General features: G+C 39.6%; 1 protein-coding gene across 2 annotated transcripts in view; it reads right to left on the bottom strand.

The window, feature by feature from the left end:
- Nucleotides 1-2,817: 2,817 nt before the first annotated feature.
- LOC101477258 (uncharacterized) overlaps nt 2,818-19,374 on the bottom strand; it is a 33,579-nt gene continuing 17,022 nt past the window's right edge. The window contains exons 16-36 of one of the 2 annotated variants that reach the window (XM_004570402.4): nt 19,104-19,172; nt 15,453-15,521; nt 14,778-14,846; nt 14,591-14,662; nt 13,742-13,810; nt 13,583-13,654; nt 13,405-13,473; nt 12,847-12,915; nt 12,117-12,185; nt 11,413-11,481; nt 10,403-10,471; nt 8,833-8,901; nt 8,627-8,695; nt 8,455-8,535; nt 8,219-8,254; nt 8,104-8,140; nt 7,382-7,939; nt 5,821-6,107; nt 5,562-5,736; nt 3,919-4,113; nt 2,818-3,757 (exon numbers count right to left, since the gene is read on the bottom strand). In XM_004570402.4, the coding sequence (XP_004570459.1) occupies nt 3,750-3,757; nt 3,919-4,113; nt 5,562-5,736; nt 5,821-6,107; nt 7,382-7,939; nt 8,104-8,140; nt 8,219-8,254; nt 8,455-8,535; nt 8,627-8,695; nt 8,833-8,901; nt 10,403-10,471; nt 11,413-11,481; nt 12,117-12,185; nt 12,847-12,915; nt 13,405-13,473; nt 13,583-13,654; nt 13,742-13,810; nt 14,591-14,662; nt 14,778-14,846; nt 15,453-15,521; nt 19,104-19,172 (2,280 nt within the window). In that variant the 3' untranslated portion in view covers nt 2,818-3,749. The remainder of the gene's footprint in view (nt 3,758-3,918; nt 4,114-5,561; nt 5,737-5,820; nt 6,108-7,381; nt 7,940-8,103; nt 8,141-8,218; nt 8,255-8,454; nt 8,536-8,626; nt 8,696-8,832; nt 8,902-10,402; nt 10,472-11,412; nt 11,482-12,116; nt 12,186-12,846; nt 12,916-13,404; nt 13,474-13,582; nt 13,655-13,741; nt 13,811-14,590; nt 14,663-14,777; nt 14,847-15,452; nt 15,522-19,103; nt 19,173-19,374) is intronic. The other variant, XM_004570403.4, reaches the window with a different exon arrangement.

Here is a 19,374-nt window from a genome sequence, read left to right as displayed (position 1 = left end):
CAACGTTATGATACCATCCTTCTTAAGTTCTTGTTTTATCATAGTAAAAAAGTAGCCTAAATAAGTAAACCTATGATAATAAAAGAAAAGTGCTATCAGTGCTTTTTTTAGGCTTATGAAATGAGATAGTATGATACTCACACAAGAACTTTCAGGTGAACTTCGTTCCAAATGAAAACCACCTGTGTTTAACTGTGAGTAGGTTTTTCTGTTTGATGTATTTTAACATTATAGTATTGCATCAAGTCTTGGTAGCTGGGGATTGGACCGCCAGGGCCTCCACTCCTGGCCACCGCTCACAATGCACCCGACCCCTACAGTGCCTCCTGCGGTGGGCCTGCAGGAAGATGGGCCCATGTCCAGGGGTGCACATAAGTGGTCTGCAGGTGCGCATGCACTTTCAAAATAAAAGACGCACACCAGATAAGAAGTTGCAGCGCATGTTTGCATACATTAAATTTTCTGGAGGAGGACAAACATTTGTTTAGAACACTTAAAGATGTCGAAGAAGCAAGCTCCTTTAAGCAATTACTTTGGTGTTCCTCCACCTCCAAACAAATGTCAGAAGCGCTTCTTTTGCGGTTCAGACTCCTTCTGACATTGCAACTTCTTATCTGGTGCGCGTTTTTTATTTTGACAGCGCATGCGCACCTGCGGACCACTTATGCGCACCCCTGCCCATGTCCCTTTTTCGGGCTATGCCTGGCAAGCAGCACAAATGGGCTTCCTCTGAAGAGTGGCTGGGAAGTTCAGCCATCTGGGAGGGGCTCAGAGTAGAGTCACTACTCCTCCACATCAAAAGGAGCCAGTTGAGGTGGTTTGGGCATCTGACGAGGATGCCTCCTGGACACCTCCTGGGTGAGGTGTTATGTCCCACCGGGAAGAAGCCCTGGGGCAGAACCAGGACATGCTGGAGAGATTATATACCTCTTGGTGTTCCCCCAGACAACCTGGAGGAGGTAGCTGGGGAGAGGGAGGTCTGGGCTTCTCTACTTAGGCTGCAGCCCCCGCGACCTGGCCCTGGATAAGCAGAAGAAGATGGATGGATGGAGATAGCATCAACAATTCACTTTAACTGACAATATTAACATTTATATTTATGCTAATATCTGAGCTCGAAGTCAAACAGAAAAATATTGACGAGAAATGAAAAGAAATGAAATTCAAAATCAATTCATGGAAATCAAATGCTAATTGATTACAGCAGACTGATAGTCCACCACAAATGGGTCATTTGTAACGTGCATTTGTGCACTTTACAGAGAACACAAAAAATTCAGGATAATAATAAGCTAATGTGGCAAGTTCTTGTAAATTACTCACATGAGCAGGAGTCTATTGATATGAGTGAATTTTGCATAATGACAGCAAAAATTGTCTCTAGAAGAACTTCTTTCCACCAATCAGCATTATTCAGCACTTTCCTTGTTGGCTGTTGGTATGTGTCAGCATGTGTGTGTGGCACTCCGCTATTGAACCTTTTAAAACACTCTTCCATTCACCAAGATGATTTTAAAATGAAAACATTTATTTGATCTCCTTGGTCTTGAATGGATGGATGGTCACACCGCAGAAGTTACTACAAGATGTTAAAATGCCAATTAAAAAAGGTAATTACTGGTGCGTCTGAATCAATATGAGTCTTATTCCTGTTGCCTGATAAAGTGAGGAGTGTGTAGAGTTAGGTAACATTTCTCCCGTGGGCAGCGCTAAAGATAGATCACACTATGCCACTTGTCGAGGAGTGTCTAATGTAATTTAAGGAGAAGGATAGAGCTGACTCTGCCACTTCCCTAAAGCCACAGGAGGTTAATTATGCACACTTACACCATATTGAAATCACATTTAAGTAGCCATTTGTCCAGGGTATTAAGGGACTGTATAAAAATTACTGTTGGGGAAAGTGGATCAAAATTAAATTATATTTTACTCTGACTGGCCCCTTATTCTCGTTGGGTGCTTACTTGTTTTATAAAAGATGGAGTTGTTTCGGTCGGTCACCCACCAGGGCCTTTGTAACCTGGCACACAAAGCATGCCCAGGTTGAAGACATGTACAGGCATTTCAATATATAACCGATTACAGAGAGGAGAATGTTGCAACAGAAAGATGTAAAACCCTTAGCGATCACTTAGAAGAAGTTTAAACAGGAAGCTATTTATATTCTGTACCAGCGCCAATGCAGAGGTTTTTTTCCCTATGATCGCGTATCGTCAGAAGAACATTGCCCAGATTCTGGTGTTTTTCAACACAAATATAAATGGTTACAGGGCTGCGGTAATAATAAAGCCAGCAGTGATCACAAACAAAGTTTTACCCTTTTCAAATGGGGCATCCCAACTGTGGAGATGATTTGACTGTGAAACCAATGGACATCACCCACTCTTGGTACATTACCTGATTTACTCTCCTTTCTGACCAATGCTGACCAACATTTACAAAAATAATTTCATGTTGTATTTAATGTGACTTAACATAATTGATGGAGCTCATGAAGTCATCATGAAAATAGTCACAGAGCATTCCATCTTTTATATTCAGTCTATGAAAGCCTATGTTAATGTTCATATCTGAACCATTAACCATCAAGAACCATGAACTGCTACGCTAAAAGCAATTTGGTTTTATTATGAGCCTTGATGAACCGTTGAATCGACGCACTGATAACATGAAACATGTTCCAAACTTTAAACATCCTCAGTCAAAATGTTTCTCCTAATAATATTAATAAATACTACAAATGCCGATGTTAGGACACTTTTTATATGATCAATTTTGGGATTTTTAGGAAGGCTTAAATAAAATATAGACATTGGAAAAGAATAAAAGTCAGCTTTATTTTAGAAAAAATACCCCCATACTCCAAATCATGTTTATACAATAACGTTGGTGCATTTTACACATATTACTTTAGAAATGATTAATTAAAAAATGTTTGATATTAAATGATGACCATGTAGCACTTAGTACAGTATGTATGAATGCAGTCAGTATAGCCTTGCAACAAAGATGGGGTGCTCAACAGTAGGTTTTCTGCTCATACAGCAGACGTCAGTTATGACATTAATACTTGTTACCCAGTAGAGGGCAGTGTGTGTGAGTATACATGCATGTATTTCCATTATTGTTACAGCTTGTGAAGTGAAACAGTGTAAACATTTTTCATTCAGTAAATCTAAGAAAAAACACATTCAAATGCTCAAAAAGATTCCATAAAGTTAGGAATCATATATATGAAAAGAAAAAAAAACTATATTTGATCGATACAAGGGATGAGAAGCTTCATCTCTACTGTGTGTTTTTAGTTTTTTGTGAATATGTACTAATAGACCTCAGAGTGATTGAGTAAGGAAATTAAATCTATATGACAAGTCATGAAGCACTGGAGTTATTAGTTATAGTCCATCTTTTCAACACGTTTGCAGCACTCAGGCTTTGTATGAAAAAAATGATCTGTGGGTATGTCAAGTCCTCTGGAACTCCTAACACGCTACGAGCCAGCCCTCATCTGTATTCCTGAGAGAAGACGGATGATCTCCTGCCCTATCTATCCATGCTACGTTCCTTTTTTTCACTGTAATTACAAGAGATCCTGGAGGAGGAGGCAAAAATGTGGAGATGATACAGAACATCAGTGTACATGTATATGCCTGAGAATTATGCTAAAACTTCACATAACCCTGTGAAAAATGGCTGGTCATAGCTGCCCCTCCTCGAAATGTAGGCAGATGTGTGACGGATGCCCTCACTCAGCCACCTGGAAAAAAAATATATGAGAAAGTCAATACTCCCAAACATTTGGATCGAAGCGGAGTGTCAAAGCCTCAATATTTCAGTCATGAAATAGGCAAATAAAGCAGCAAGGTGTGAAAGACATAAAAGACAAAAATATGGCTGACATAAATCATGAGAGCATACCAGTTGATCTGACTTCCACACATGTCCTCTTGCACTCGTCCTCTGTGTCAAATCGATTTTTGTTGCCATTGCAGCCTCCGTACCAGAACTGGGCGCACGCGTTTGCTTGTTTGTCATAGTACCAGCGGATGCTGTAGTCCCTGCACGTGCCTTGGTCCAGAACCAAGCCACAGCGGGGGTCCAAGGGGACAGTCTCTGCAGGAGAAGATGTCATATGAATGAGAGAACTCGTTTCCACCTAATCTAACCTCAGAGTGGCCCTTTCTGCTCCGTTTCTTCACCATGCTGTCAGAAAAGAGCAGATTGCACAAAATCAGCCACACTGCATCAAAAATAATTGGCTTCCCTGTTCTTCACCTTGCTGCACACACAGCAGAAAGGCCACATCAACGAAAGCTGCTCCCTTTCTGCTGCCTGTACTCAAAGCACACTGGACTAGAACTCCAAAGGAGCTTCATCTACTCCATCAGGTGTCATCACACCACATTTGCAGCCATCTCAAAACTGAGATTGCTGACTATTCGTTTAATGCCCCAGTGTCACTATCCCTTATCAGCACTATACTATACTGCTATCAGCACTATACGGACAAAAATATAACAGGGTGCAAAACACAGAAAACATTTAAACATGAACGGATTATTATGTACCACCCCCACACTGAAGGCAGAGGTTTGGATTTCAGTAATTATCTGATATCATAAGTAATTTTCTGTGCCATTATTCATTTCGGTTGTTGACATTAACATCTGTTTGCAGGTTCTTACAAAAAATATTCATGTCACAAAAAAATACTGTGGCCATGAGGTGGCGTATCATTTTAGGTCCATTTTAAGTATTTTAAGTAACTCTGAAAGCTGCCATTAGTCCAAAGTTATTAAAAGATAAAGAATTTTCCTATCATGTGATAAATAAAGTATTATCCTCCTCTCGTGTCCTTAATTAAGGATAATGTACATTTAGAAAAAAAATAGTTTAGTTATAGCGTGACATATCATTTTAACATGTCAACTAGCTAGCTAACTTATTGCTAACCTTTAGCTCTATTTAACCTTGTAAATATACTGCATTGATTGTAACACCTTGGGCCACAGTCACACTGAGAGTCGCACTTTATTGGACCTTTCCAGAAGAGTTGAAACAGCTGCAAAGGTTTGGCCAATGTCTTTTATCCTGTCTTCCTTCTCTCACCCCAGTCGGTCGTGGCATCTGGCCGCCCCTCCCTGAGCCTGTTTCTGCTGGAGGCTTCTTCCTGTTAAAAGGGAGTTTTTCCTTCCCACTGTTGCCAAACCACTTGCTCATAGGGGATCATATGATTGTTGGGTTTTTCTCTGCATGTATTATTGTAGGGTCTACCTTGAGGCGACTGTTGTTGTGATTTGGCCTTGTATAAATAAAACTGAATTGAATGTCATATTAAACCCTATTGTTTATGAATGGGACATCAATCGAGTTCATATGTATGTGAGGGCAGATACACATAGTATGTGTATTGTCTTTTAAATATTGAGGTCCTAACTGAATTTTTGCTCATGGTATGTCTTTGCAGTGAGGGAATTTATTTATTTTGGATCTCTGTAATAAAAATAATTTTGCTCATAAGAAAGATAGAAAAGTAGAGCAGAGTATTGGACTTCATATACCTTTGGGAAGAACTGGCCTTGGTACAGGTACATACTGTACAGAAACACCGGAGGATGTTGTACTTATGCTTGTGGATGAAGATGATGATGACGATGAAGAGTGTTCCCTGGATGGAGAGAGATGTTTGTCTGAGGTGCTGTGGGTAAATGTGTCCCCACGCTGCACCCCTCCTTCCTATTGAGGAAAAAAACAGAAACCAGTTGTTAGAATAATAAATGTGTGTAATGTACATATAAAGATGTATTCTTGTTTTCATACATGTACTTTGTTGGATCCTTTAATCTCATGCTGGGTGGTCTCTATCATTCCTCCATGGCTGTGTGTGCTGATACCAGTGTTGATACCAGTCTGACGTCCATTCTCTACTTCCGGTTGGGTCACAGGCCTGTACCCATAGCCACCAGTAGCATACTTTCCATTGATTAAATTTTTGTTCCCATTATAACCATTGTTTCCATAGCCGTTGTAGCCATTAGTTATTCTGTTATATATTAGGGCTCCATTCTCATCTTCACAGAACTGGCTGACCAGCTTGGATTCGAGGGCTGTGACACAAAGACACAGAAGTTAGGAACTAGGAAAAAGGATTTAACTAATTACTGTTTTGTCACTATTCGCTCGCCAGACATAGCCTAAAAGATTTTTTTAGGAATTCTTTTCTGTTAAATTTCTAACTATCAGATGGCTTTGCATTAATTTTGTGCACAAACAAACATACAGGTCATATGCAGAGGTGGAATACTAATATACTTCATTTAGTGCCAGTAACAGATAAAACTTGAGAAATAAACATTCCTATCGCCCATGCCTTTATAAAGCTTTGCCTTCTGCTAATTAGCAGATTCCGGGTCGTGAACACACTACATTCATTATAATAATGCCTACTTTTGCTCCAGTAACGTGCAAAGCTACAGTGAAACCAAACTGGCTAAGTGTGCAAAAGTACAGTAGCTGGCTGGTTTAGGTTAAGCTCTTCAGAAGTGTTATTGAAGATGCATAATCCATTATTTCTTCAAATTGTCACTCACATCAACATAGAATGCTAAATTATGGATTGCCACAGACAGTAGGGCTAACCACAAACTAACCAACTAACAGTGGAAGATCAGAACGCTAATGAGATTTGAAACCACTATGAGGTTATTCTGCCTAGATTAAATAATAATGAGTATATGTGACTTGCATATCTGTAGTTAGACTTGGTGCATTGTTAAAAAAAAAAAGTAAATGTAACTATAGGGTACATAAACGTGCGCTAAATAGGTGTCTAAAATAGCTTGTATAAGATATAAGTTAAGATATGATTTTTTAATAATATAACACAAAAATTGTAGATTTCAAGTCACACAAGCACTTCACATATAAATGGATCCGTATAAAAATGGAAAAATCTATTTTTTAAAAATTGGTTCACTACAGGCGGGAATCACCAGGCAACTCACAATACGACATCCCTAAGGTAATCCTGGGGACATTTTGTGCCATTACGGGGGTTTTTTCATGCTATTTTGGCTGTGCTGAATGAATACAACTAATTTGCCAGAGGATATTATTTTATTTTAATTTTAGAATTCTTGTCTCAGTTCCTTAGGGATATTATCACAATACTTCAGTCAATTCTTCACATTTTGTGAAGGATGCTGCTGAAGAATGCTTTATTACAGTTAGCTGTAATAAATCACCGAAAATCACATTTATGTTGCTTTTTACAAAGACATCATTCCTGTTCTATAGGAATATAATCAGAATACAATCAGCAAGCAACTCAACTCATTAACAAAGACTCATATTAAGGGTAAGTAAAGAAAATGCCTCTTACCTGGCAGGGTGTTGAAGTCATCAATGAGGAACATGTGCTCCGTGTCTGGATCAGATGCGATTAGATTCAGTTCTTTCAGGAATTCGGCCTGCGTTGGGTCTGAGGTGTTAACGATCCCCAGGGCAAACATCTCAATATTGGCAGCGTGTGCTTCTCGCACAGCTATATCCAGCTTCACTGGTTCTCGCTTGTCGGTTTGCCCATCAGTAATCACGATGGCCACTTTGCTTACTCCCAAACGTGAACTATGGAAGACCTCCTGCGTCGCCTTGCGGATAGCGGTACCAGTGTAGGTGCCCTCTCCCATATATGGGATGTTTCTGATTGCATTCTTGACATCCTGTTTGGTGACATAGCGGGCCAAGTTGAATACAGTTCTCACCTCAAGGCTGTACAGGACCAGGCCAATCCTGGTGGCGTTTCGGCCCACTGTTACCCGGTCCACTAATGCATTCACAAAGTCCTTGATGATTTCAAAGTTCTCAGGCCCCACACTCTCTGAGCTGTCAATGACAAACACCAGCTCCATAGGCCTCTCCTTACACTTGATCCCACATCCTAGAATCACATCACATCAACATATGAGATCATGGCGGAAATGTCACATTGATGAGTTCCAGTCTGTGGAACTGGATCCAGCACTTTACAGATCAGATGACACAGTGGCTTTCATTGAGAAATTAAATCTACTACAATATTTATGCTATCAAAAGATATTTTACCACAGATCTCTTTGATCAATCGAATGACGTCTTCTCTCTGCAATGAATACACAATATAAGCATATGGATAATCACAAAAAGTAAAACGATACAGATATGAACACATGACACTCACAGTGAGGCCAGCTTCACCTTTGGCACCGAGTCGGCCCTAGGATCAAAAATATTAAAAAACGTTTATTCACAAAGTGTCACTGTTTCTGCAAATCTTCCAGTTTCATGGGGCAGACAAATGTCAGTAGCGATAACAAGCAGAATAGGAGCAGGTTCAGGGGTTGGAGCCCTCTCCCCAGCCATCACAAAACAGAACACAACAAAGTGAGACATGAAGGAATCATTAGCGTCACTCACAGGTTGCCCTGGGGTTCCAGGGTCTCCTACATCTCCTTTGATCCCCTTCAGCCCCCTCTCCCCTGTCAAACCTCGATCACCCTGTTGCACACCACATTGCAAAACATCAGCACTCAAAGAATTATAAATGCTCACAACCCCACATTCAGTCCCGGGTAACACAGTAACTGACTTTAGCTCCAGGAAAGCCTTCTCCAGGTATTCCTCTTGGTCCTACCACACCCTGGGCCCCCTGTTCACCCTGAATCAAACACACAAGGCAGTTGTGTTACAGCTTGTGATAGATACTTACAGGTTTAGGTAGTACACAGAGCCCTGGATGTCTTGATATTTTATAGATATGTGAATGTCTATCAAGGACAATAAATTACAGCCTACCTTTGGCCCTTGAACTCCTTGCCCTTGAGGACCTGTTGGCCCAGGTGGACCAGGTCTCCCAGGGTTACCCTGCAAGTCAAAACATGTTGCTTATATAACTACAGCTCAAGGTCAGTTACAAAATAGCTACAATGTGACAAAAAAGCAGATTTGTAATTTATGAAAGAAATATTTGTTGCAGCCATACAAATGGCACAGTTACTGGGGTCAAGGCAGCAGACCTGCTGACTTGCTGTTCACATAAGTATACAGGCTCCACCTGTGGCGAGGTGTAGGCAGGGAGACACCTGTCAGGTGGAATGTTATTAAAAAAGCCAGGAACAATACTCTATTACTTAAGCCTTTTGCTGTAGTCATGACTGAATGTCAACTAGTCATGACTACAGCAAATTCAAGTCACGTGCAGCTACCAGTTATCATCAAACTCCAAAGTGAATTCAGTAATGTGTTTTCTCTTGTCTGTGTTCAGTATTAAAGCTTAAAGTTGGCAAAATATCCTCAATTTTTCTTGAATGGCTTAAAAAAAAGAAAATAAGTAAAATAAGATTACTGATTTTGATTAGAAAACATACACAACTCAATCTTGCACATGCATGTGTGACATGTGTACACTCCTCTACTTTGAATGCTTTGTTGTCTGTATGCTGCTATGACAACTCGATTTCTGGGCTGCAGTGCATCTGTGAAAACAGCTTAATCCAAGAAATTATCTGATGTCATGACCCACAAAAGATTTTGACTGTAATACATTTCCTGTTTGGGTTGACTTCATAATGTGAGAAAAGGCAATAGCAGCTATATATATCACATGTGCAATTAATAACTCAACCCAACAAAAAATTTACTTTATCTATAAGAGTATGAAACACACTTTGTATTCTTGTAATAAAGAGCAGCAACTTCAAGGTTACCAGTGTTGTTGTGAATGTTTCACATCACCATTTTCTCAGCACGGACAAGAGCTGATAAGTGTCAGTGTGCTCTGCTTTCCCATTTTTTCCTATTATTTGCGTCTTCAATTAAAACCTGCCTACTGCTGCATGACTTTGACAGAGCTCGGACCTGCACAGACAGTGGCCTGAAGCCTGTGGGGAATCTGGATATGATATGTGAGGACATGCGGGGTGCCGGGTGTTCTTTTAGTAAGGCCTGTTAGGCCAAGTGTTTCTCATCAGACACATATGTCTGTGGAGATTCACACCCTGCACCCATGTGTCACAGTGCTGTTGGAAAAATCACGATAAATGCCACCAAAAAATGAACAAGCAGCCCAGTTGTGGGCATGTTTGCACAGAAGACGATGCACTGTGTTTTTTTTTTCAACCTGTTATTCTTCAGAGAATGTAACTCAGTCACAACCATCTGGCAGTACTTAGGAGAAATTTGAAAAAGGCTCCTCTCAAGTAAACATCTTAGAATGTTGTCCTCGGCTCATGTTCCCATAAACCAAATAAAAAACCAAATAAAAATGAATAATATTATAATATTTCTGATTACAAAACAGGTAAAAGGGAGTTGCTTAAAACAGCAGAGGTTAAAGATTTGAAAAATGTAAAGGTTTTAAATTTACCAGAGGTCCTGGGAGGCCTTCACCTGGAAGTCCTGGTAAACCAGGCAACCCTCGAAATCCAATATCGCCCTGCAAAGATGAATGCACAGCAAAGATAGATGAACACTGACAGCACAGCAATTTACAATCTGTCAAACAAACTCGTGCACTGACTAAAATCGTGTTTCCCTTAATTAGCTTCCCTAAACAAAAGACCAAATCTTTCAATGGTGAGATAATCTCACTTATCTTCAGTGCAGATTCAAACACAACTTGGAAATTCATCTTACCAGGACTTGACAATGGCTTTGGCTCTAAATTCTGACCTCACAGAAAGAACCATCTATGTCATATAAGGTTTACATCCTACAAGATTTTTGAAACATGGTACATTTTTGATTGAATTTTGCATTCAAACCAATAATGAATTCCATAATGTTTATAAGCAGTGACTAACTATCATCACAATACTGTATGACAGATCCAGGAGCTTTGCAGACCGCATGTCTACATGTTATAATTGTATACTGAACCTGCGGGAAGCATCATAAACAGCAACAACTGTTAATGTGGGCTTCTGTTATTCATGTTTGTGCTGTTGCTGGTCCTTTAGCATAGTTCCTATGTTTTTTCCTTCCCAGTGTTGCCAAGTGTGTGCTGATAGGGTATTGTCTTAATGTTGGGGTTTTTCTGCAGTACTGTTTCGTCATTACCTTACAATTTTAAGCACATCAACTGTTGTTGTAATTTGGTGCTATATAAATAAAATTGATTTGAAAATGGAAGTGAATTGATTTCATATAGCTTTAGTGTGTAGACATATTTTTAAAATGACTATGTAGACCTGCAAATTACCAACACATCACTATACTGGGACCTTTGTACAAACCACAAAGTCTGCTGGAAAGTGTGGAAACCTACTGTAACCTTACTATAATTCTCAACTTTTTTTAAACAAAGACCCAACTTTACACTGACATTTGAAAGAAATGCACGCTGGAAAGTTCTATCTTATGGATCCACATTCTCACCTTCGGTCCAGGAACGCCCACTCCCTCCGGCCCAGGTTCTCCTGGAAGTCCAGGCAGCCCAGGAGGACCCTGAAAAAGCAAAAAGCTAACTTAAGTATGGATTTCCAGAAAGAAGAGTAAGTTAATATTGTACTCTGAAACAAGCAGAGTATAATACTTGAAATTGAATAAGAAATTGTCTGGCTTTTATAAAATAATGCAATAAAACAGGATTTAATGTGTAAAAATTGGAACAGTTAGCACCACAGGGGGATTTTGTTACCTTTGGACAGCACCAGGTTAGCGGCTTCTCATTGTTCCCGGACTTTATGCTAAGGTAAGCTAAGCATCTGGTTTACAGACCAAACATTTGGTTTCAATCTTCATATCCAACCCTCAATGAGAAAGTAAAATATAGTAAGTGATTTTTTTTCTTATTTTTTTAAGGCACCACCTTTATTCTTACTGCCCTTAATGAAAGTCATGTTAATTTCATCTCCCTCTGGTTTAAGTTAAAGGAAACATACTCAGGATATGTGTAAGGGCCACCTACTGTAAAGTTGGGTTATAAATGTCTCACTGATTGATAGAGGGTTGGAACTGAGCGGCAGTACAAGAGAGGCAAATGCTAGATGGATGGAGGACTAGATATAGTATGCAGATGAAAGGTATGGGTGTACAGATTTATGAGGAGACATATGTCATTGTCTAAATCAGCTCCTCACCATGGGGCCAGGATAGCCGTCTCCTTTGGGACCAAATGGGCCTGGAGGGCCTCGATCTCCTCGGTCACCCTACAGGAGGCAGATACATAGGAATCAATAATTCATTCATACAAAGGATACAAAGAGATTTACAGACTTGCAAAACAAACTAAAGTGGACACATATGCTCCTTTGCTTGGTCCCTTATATTAACCCTCTCAAGGCAGGCGTTGCAGATTTGCAACAAGTAAAAGCTAACAACCTGATTACCCCACATACATATTTTATGAGGTTTTTTTTTACTTAGAAGTACCACTGCAGGTATTCTTTTGTGCATTAGCAACAAAAACTTAATTTGAGCCTGAGAGGGTTAAGTATTGAGCAAAACATAAAAACAGGTTGTAGCATTTTATTAGCTGAGATTTTCAGCAAATGTTAGCGTATGGAAAGCATGACAGGATGTACAGCTGTGCTTCCCATCCTAATTTTTGACATATTCTCTGTTCTTTCTAGATGGACTGTAAATGGCCTTGATGATGAAAGCACAAACACGTGTTTCCTGATCTGCCCCTCATTACTTGTTTGATTATTGATTCTTTTCCAGATTTGGACGCACTCAGCACATGTTTAAATGTGTTTGTTCGAAAATCTGACTCATGCTTGTTTCTACAGGCAGGCACCCAATAGAAATGCAATACATATTTATATGTGTATTTCTTTTTCAACCAGAGAATAATAATATCAGTTTTACCTTAGGACCAGGAAGTCCATAGCCAGTCTCCCCAACTGGACCAGGAGGGCCATTTGGACCAGGATCACCCTACAACACATTTTTAGTAACAAAGCTGCCCCTTAGTACAGAAGGTTGTACATAGATGTGCAACATGGATGTTGTACATCTAATATAAAAAGGTTAACTTTAATAGACACTGTATATACAATATAAAATGTAGAACATTGTGCAACTGTGCTGTTGCTACTTAGAAGCAAATTAAAGACTTCTACCACTGATAATATTGTTTAATAATGGGTTAATGCTACGAACAAAACATACTAATTCAATTCAATTCAGTTTTATTTATATAGTGCCAAATCACAGCAGAGATTCTACAATAATGTAGTATGTATGTAGTACAATAACAATAATGCCAATAACAAGTTTACGTGCATCAGGAGAATCAATGTTTCTTTCTACAAAGAGTCTTGGAACAACCTAAAATAATAACCACATATTTTGTGAAAATGTGAAGAAAACATGACGAATCTCCGCAGTCTTACACTGATGGCTCAGTAAAACTGAATCTTATACCTTGGGTCCAGTGATGAAGCGTCCTGGAGGACCAGGCAAACCCAGCCTGCCTTGCGCTCCTGGTTCTCCCTGACAAAGTTTATTGTATGAAAACTGGTTAAGACCAAAAACGTACAGAGGATATTTTCTCATTATCTCTTTCCAGGTAAATGTTAATGATGGCCTAATGATTGCTCACCTTTGGTCCTGAGGGTCCAGCAATGCCTGGCGGCCCAGTCAAGCCTCTGATTCCTCTTTGGCCTTGGTCACCCTTGAAGGTCACATCAGGAATATACTCACTGGTCTGACTTACTTACTGACTTGCAGGAAAATGAAATATGGAATATTACTTTTTTACCTTTTCACCTTGGATACCAATTCCAGGAGCGCCATCTGGCCCTCTTAGGCCAATAGCTCCGGGCTCGCCCTAAAGACACACATGCATCCAAGTATTTGGCCCCATCCTGTTTTTGTTTTTTTTAATGTTTTGCCTATTTGTCATACTTACATGTTTTACATCATCAAACAAAATGTAATAATAGATATTGCTAACCTGGTTGTAACACCCTTGTTAGTAAGAACTGCAATTCAGCAACTGGCAGTTGCTGAATTGCAGTTCTTCAGAGTCTTTCATATCAATGCAGAAGAATCTTGGCTCACTCTTTGCACAAACTTTTTAATTGGAGACTTTTCAAAAACCCAAAACCTTCATTTGGTTGTTTTTGAGTGATTCAGAGTAAGCCAAGTGGGCTTGAGCTTCAGGATATGAACTGATGGCTGGACATTCTCTTCAGGATTTTCTCACAGATAGCAGAATTCATGGTTTCATCAATTAAGGCAAGTTGTCCAGCTCCTAAAAGAGCAAATCCCCAGACAATCATACCACCATTGTTCATAATGGAGCTCAATGTGGTTTGATTGAGTCCTAAAGCCTTAGAAATGGATATATAATCCTTCCCAAACTGATAGATGTCAACTATCTTTAGAAAATTTCTATATATCATGGGATGCTGCATTGGTTCTTGAGACCTTTTAGCCTACTTCACTTGATCAGACAGGTTTTACTTAAGGGATTTTTTGATACAACAGAAAATTTAATTACCATGTACAGCGAGATAGATTTGGATAGCTTTTTCCCTTAATAAATAAAATGATCATTTAAAAACTGCATTTTGCGTTTGCTCAGGTTAAAACATCTTCAAACTACCTTCTGTCCAGGGGCTCCATCCTCCCCTGGAAGCCCAGGCAAACCTGGCATTCCTGATGATCCTGGTTCACCCTGAGGACAGATTGGTGGCTCTGTATGAGTTTATGGAGGGAATGTTTAATACTTTAAATAATGTATACTGATAACTGCTGCTGATGTGGGTTTTTACCAAATGGTTTCAACTCACCTTAGCTCCAGGGTCTCCAGCCCCTCTCTCCCCTGGAGCACCAATTTCACCTGGAAACCCTTGGTCTCCCTGTGTTAGGCAATAACATCTTCACATCTTGTCGTAATTACTAAAATACTTACACCAGTATTGTTAATATTTGCTAAGCGGACTATTACCAGAGAGCCACGTATTTTTTAAGAAAATATACTTGCTGGCATTATTTTGTACAGGCCTGGTCACACCAGCGTTTATGCTGAGACACCAGGAAGACTTGCAATGAAAGTTTACATAACAGCTTAAAATACAGGACGGACTGAGTACCTGGTCAGTTTAGCATTCAATTTACTTTGATTTAACATCCTCACCCAGTTGTACACTTGATAATCTATGTGGATATACAGTATCGCTCCAATTGTAGGTTAACCTTTAATTTCTGTCTTCAGTGCTGAGAGCAGAACACGTACAATAGAGATAAATGTGACTAAAAGCATCAGCCTTGCTTGCTTGGCTATCAAATCATTAATCAGCTTGCCAGATCCTGCAGTTTAAGTCATCATTGCTAAGCATTATACCACTTAACTATGTGACGTTTCAGGGTCATATGATCCAGTTCCAACTATAAACTCTGTGGCCTCCACATAGAAATCCTGACCCCTTGTTATTACCACTAAGATTTTGAGCATATGTACAAACCTTGGGCCCAGGCATGCCTTCTCCTGGTGGACCTCTGCTTCCCGGTGGCCCCCTTGGACCCTCTATGCCCTGCAGGTATGAATAAATGCAGTAATTAAAAGAAGCCTGAATGGAATCTGTAAACGGGGAGTGTTTTTGCTGAAGGCAGAGTAATTAGAATTTTTTCTTGGACATCAGAAGGAGGCAAACTTTTCTTCTAACACAAAATTTAAATGATTTCATTGGTTCAGTGCAATATATGTTTCTGGTTTAAACACATATTAAAATTAAAAACAGTTTAGCATGAAAAGTTTTTCTTCTTCCAGTAGGCTGGTTTATTATTTTCTATAATCAGGTGATTAATGGAGACTTTTTCAGTCCTATTATGAAGCCTTTTCTTTAAATAACTTCAGCTGTACACAAAGCCCAGTGTGAGAGCACACCTGTCTCCCTCTCTTCCACAAGTGAGTGAATGGTGAACTAGAACCAGACCTGTTCTGATAGCAATTAGCTGATGTTTTGATGACAGTGAAAAACTCTTTGGCTAAGCTGTCAGCAGCCAACAGTTTCCACTAGCTGTGGTTATTGTGTCAGAGCATGAATTTGTATGCACTTCTGCATCATGTTGGTTAAATTATGATTGTTGATCAAAAGCTTGTATTAATAAAGCAACACCATGTAATCATATTTTCTGTCATTTGTTATCAAAGAATAGGGAAAAAGTAGCTCAAAGCAGATGCTTCTTTATTTATTTATTAGTAAACAAATACAGGGAGTGCAGAATTATTAGGCAAATGAGTATTTTGTCCACATCATCCTCTTCATGCATGTTGTCTTACTCCAAGCTGTATAGGCTCGAAAGCCTACTCCCAATTAAGCATATTAGGTGATGTGCATCTCTGTAATGAGAAGGGGTGCGGTCTAATGACATCAACACCCTATATTAGGTGTGCATAATTATTAGGCAACGTCCTTTCCTTTGGCAAAATGGGTCAAAAGAAGGACTTGACAGGCTCAGAAAAGTCAAAAATAGTGAGATATCTTGCAGAGGGATGCAGCAGTCTCAAAATTGCAAAGCTTCTGAAGCGTGATCATTGAACAATCAAGCGTTTTATTCAAAATAGTCAACAGGGTCGCAAGAAGCGTGTGAAAAAACCAAAGCGCAAAATAACTGCCCATGAACTGAGAAAAGTCAAGCGTGCAGCTGCCAAGATGCCACTTGCCACCAGTTTGGCCATATTTCAGAGCTGCAACATCACTGGAGTGCCCAAAAGCACAAGGTGTGCAATACTCAGAGACATGGCCAAGGTAAGAAAGGCTGAAAGACGACCACCACTGAACAAGACACACAAGCTGAAACGTCAAGACTGGGCCAAGAAATATCTCAAGACTGGTTTTTCTAAGGTTTTATGGACTGATGAAATGAGAGTGAGTCTTGATGGGCCAGATGGATGGGCCCGTGGCTGGATTGGTAAAGGGCAGAGAACTCCAGTCCGACTCAGACACCAGCAAGGTGGAGGTGGAGTACTGGTTTGGGCTGGTATCATCAAAGATGAGCTTGTGGGGCCTTTTCGGGTTGAGGATGGAGTCAAGCTCAACTCCCAGTCCTACTGCCAGTTTCTGGAAGACACCTTCTTCAAGCAGTGGTACAGGAAGAAGTCTGCATCCTTCAAGAAAAACATGATTTTCATGCAGGACAATGCTCCATCACACGCGTCCAAGTACTCCACAGCGTGGCTGGCAAGAAAGGGTATAAAAGAAGAAAAACTAATGACATGGCCTCCTTGTTCACCTGATCTGAACCCCATTGAGAACCTGTGGTCCATCATCAAATGTGAGATTTACAAGGAGGGAAAACAGTACACCTCTCTGAACAGTGTCTGGGAGGCTGTGGTTGCTGCTGCACGCAATGTTGATGGTGAACAGATCAAAACACTGACAGAATCCATGGATGGCAGGCTTTTGAGTGTCCTTGCAAAGAAAGGTGGCTATATTGGTCGCTGATTTGTTTTTGTTTTGTTTTTGAATGTCAGAAATGTATATTTGTGAATGTGGAGATGTTATATTGGTTTCACTGGTAAAAATAAATAATTGGAATGGGTATATATTTGTTTTTTGTTAAGTTGCCTAATAATTATGCACAGTAATAGTCACCTGCACACACAGATATCCCCCTAAAATAGCTAAAACTAAAAACAAACTAAAAACTACTTCCAAAAACATTCAGCTTTGATATTAATGAGTTTTTTGGGTTCATTGAGAACATGGTTGTTGTTCAATAATAAAATTATTCCTCAAAAATACAACTTGCCTAATAATTCTGCACTCCCTGTACTGATGCTAGCAGCTTGAAGGTGTTCTATTTTGGCACGGGCATGATTTAAGCTAAATGCTAATGTCAGATTGACCTGTTCTCAATGAACGTGCTACAATGAAGATCTTGGCAGAATTATTGTTTACTGTGGTCAGTATTGGGGAGTTACAGAATACACGAACAGGCGTTACGTATTTAAAATACAAAATATGAGTAACTGTATTCTGTTACAGTTACCGCTTAAATAGATGATAATTAGAATACAGTTACTTTGGTGGAATAAATGGATTACACAGCAGTTTTTTCCTGTTTCATATGTTAGGTTATCCCCTCTCTAATTTTGGTAATTCTGCGCATTGCCGGTGTTCTGACAAAACACCCTACCTATCAAGCTCTCCTACTTGTTCTTACTGACAGTTTATTACAGTTGATACTTGTTTTCCTTAAGCTGTTGTCAATTTGTTAACTTTTCAAGCTAACATGCGTTCATTTGTGCAAAAATACTCCAATTTGGAGTCTCAATTGAAGTCATATTTCAAGTCTTGATTTAGTACTTCTAAACTTCTGTAAACTGGCATACAGTGTAAACCTTGTCAATTAATTTTAGTCCTCCTGCAGTTAGTGGACACCACGCTCCGTTGTTATGTCGAAGAAAGTAATATTGCACTACATACTTGTTAATTGAGTGATAACGTTGTTTAATTTCTAAGAACCTTGACATTGGTCATTTTATTTACTGTATAAATCCAAGCAGGAAGCACGTTTTGATAAGTGTGATTTGGCCATCAAAGCGTCCTACCTATAGATATGTACGATGGAGGCATAAACCACGTAAGGCAGTATATTCTGATAAGGTAGCACAGATTGATTGACATGACTATAAATTTACGCTACGGTAAGATGTTTTGACAAAGTAGGACATTTTGTCAGAACACCGGAAACCCAGACAAACACGCAATAAGAGGCTGTAAGCGTCCTGTTAATGTTGGTAGCATCAGTTACACATTGGACCCGGAGCCAGCACAACAGAGCCAGTAGTGCACAGGCAGGAATGTTTGCACGCTCCTTAGCACTAAAAAAGGGCTTCGCTTGGATTGAGAATCATTGATAAACTACAAACTTCTGTCATATTGCATATGGTATCTTACTTAAACAATACATTTTCCTCATTATGTTATTGATAATTGTCAGTTCATCACTATTGCCTTACATTAACAAGTCAAAACATGGATGGTGACAGTAACAATTAAAAAAAACTATTAAAAAAAATCAATATAAGCCCACTGTGATTATAAAAACATGAAAAAATCAATGTATTAGAGCCACTGTGGGAATCATATTATGAGTCCAACACTTGCCTTCTCACCCTGTATGCCTAGTCCTGGGAGACCGACAAGCCCTGGAAGACCCGGTGGCCCAAAATCCCCCTACAAGTTCAGATAACAACATGTAAATGTTAATAGGTTGACAGTGCCTCACACTGAAATGTGATTTATTATATGTGGAAAACACCCATCTGTATACAATTCTATAGCGCTGCATTTTAATGAATTAATAATATAGGCCACACTTGATGACATCTGCTCCTTTTGCCTCACTTCCTTTTATCTGTCACATGTTATAATCACA

This window comes from Maylandia zebra, linkage group LG23 (genome assembly GCF_041146795.1).
Source record: "Maylandia zebra isolate NMK-2024a linkage group LG23, Mzebra_GT3a, whole genome shotgun sequence".
In the NCBI taxonomy this organism is placed as follows: Eukaryota; Metazoa; Chordata; class Actinopteri; order Cichliformes; family Cichlidae; genus Maylandia; species Maylandia zebra.
Note: the sequence above shows the minus strand (reverse complement) of the source record. Positions and strands in the feature narration are given on the sequence as shown.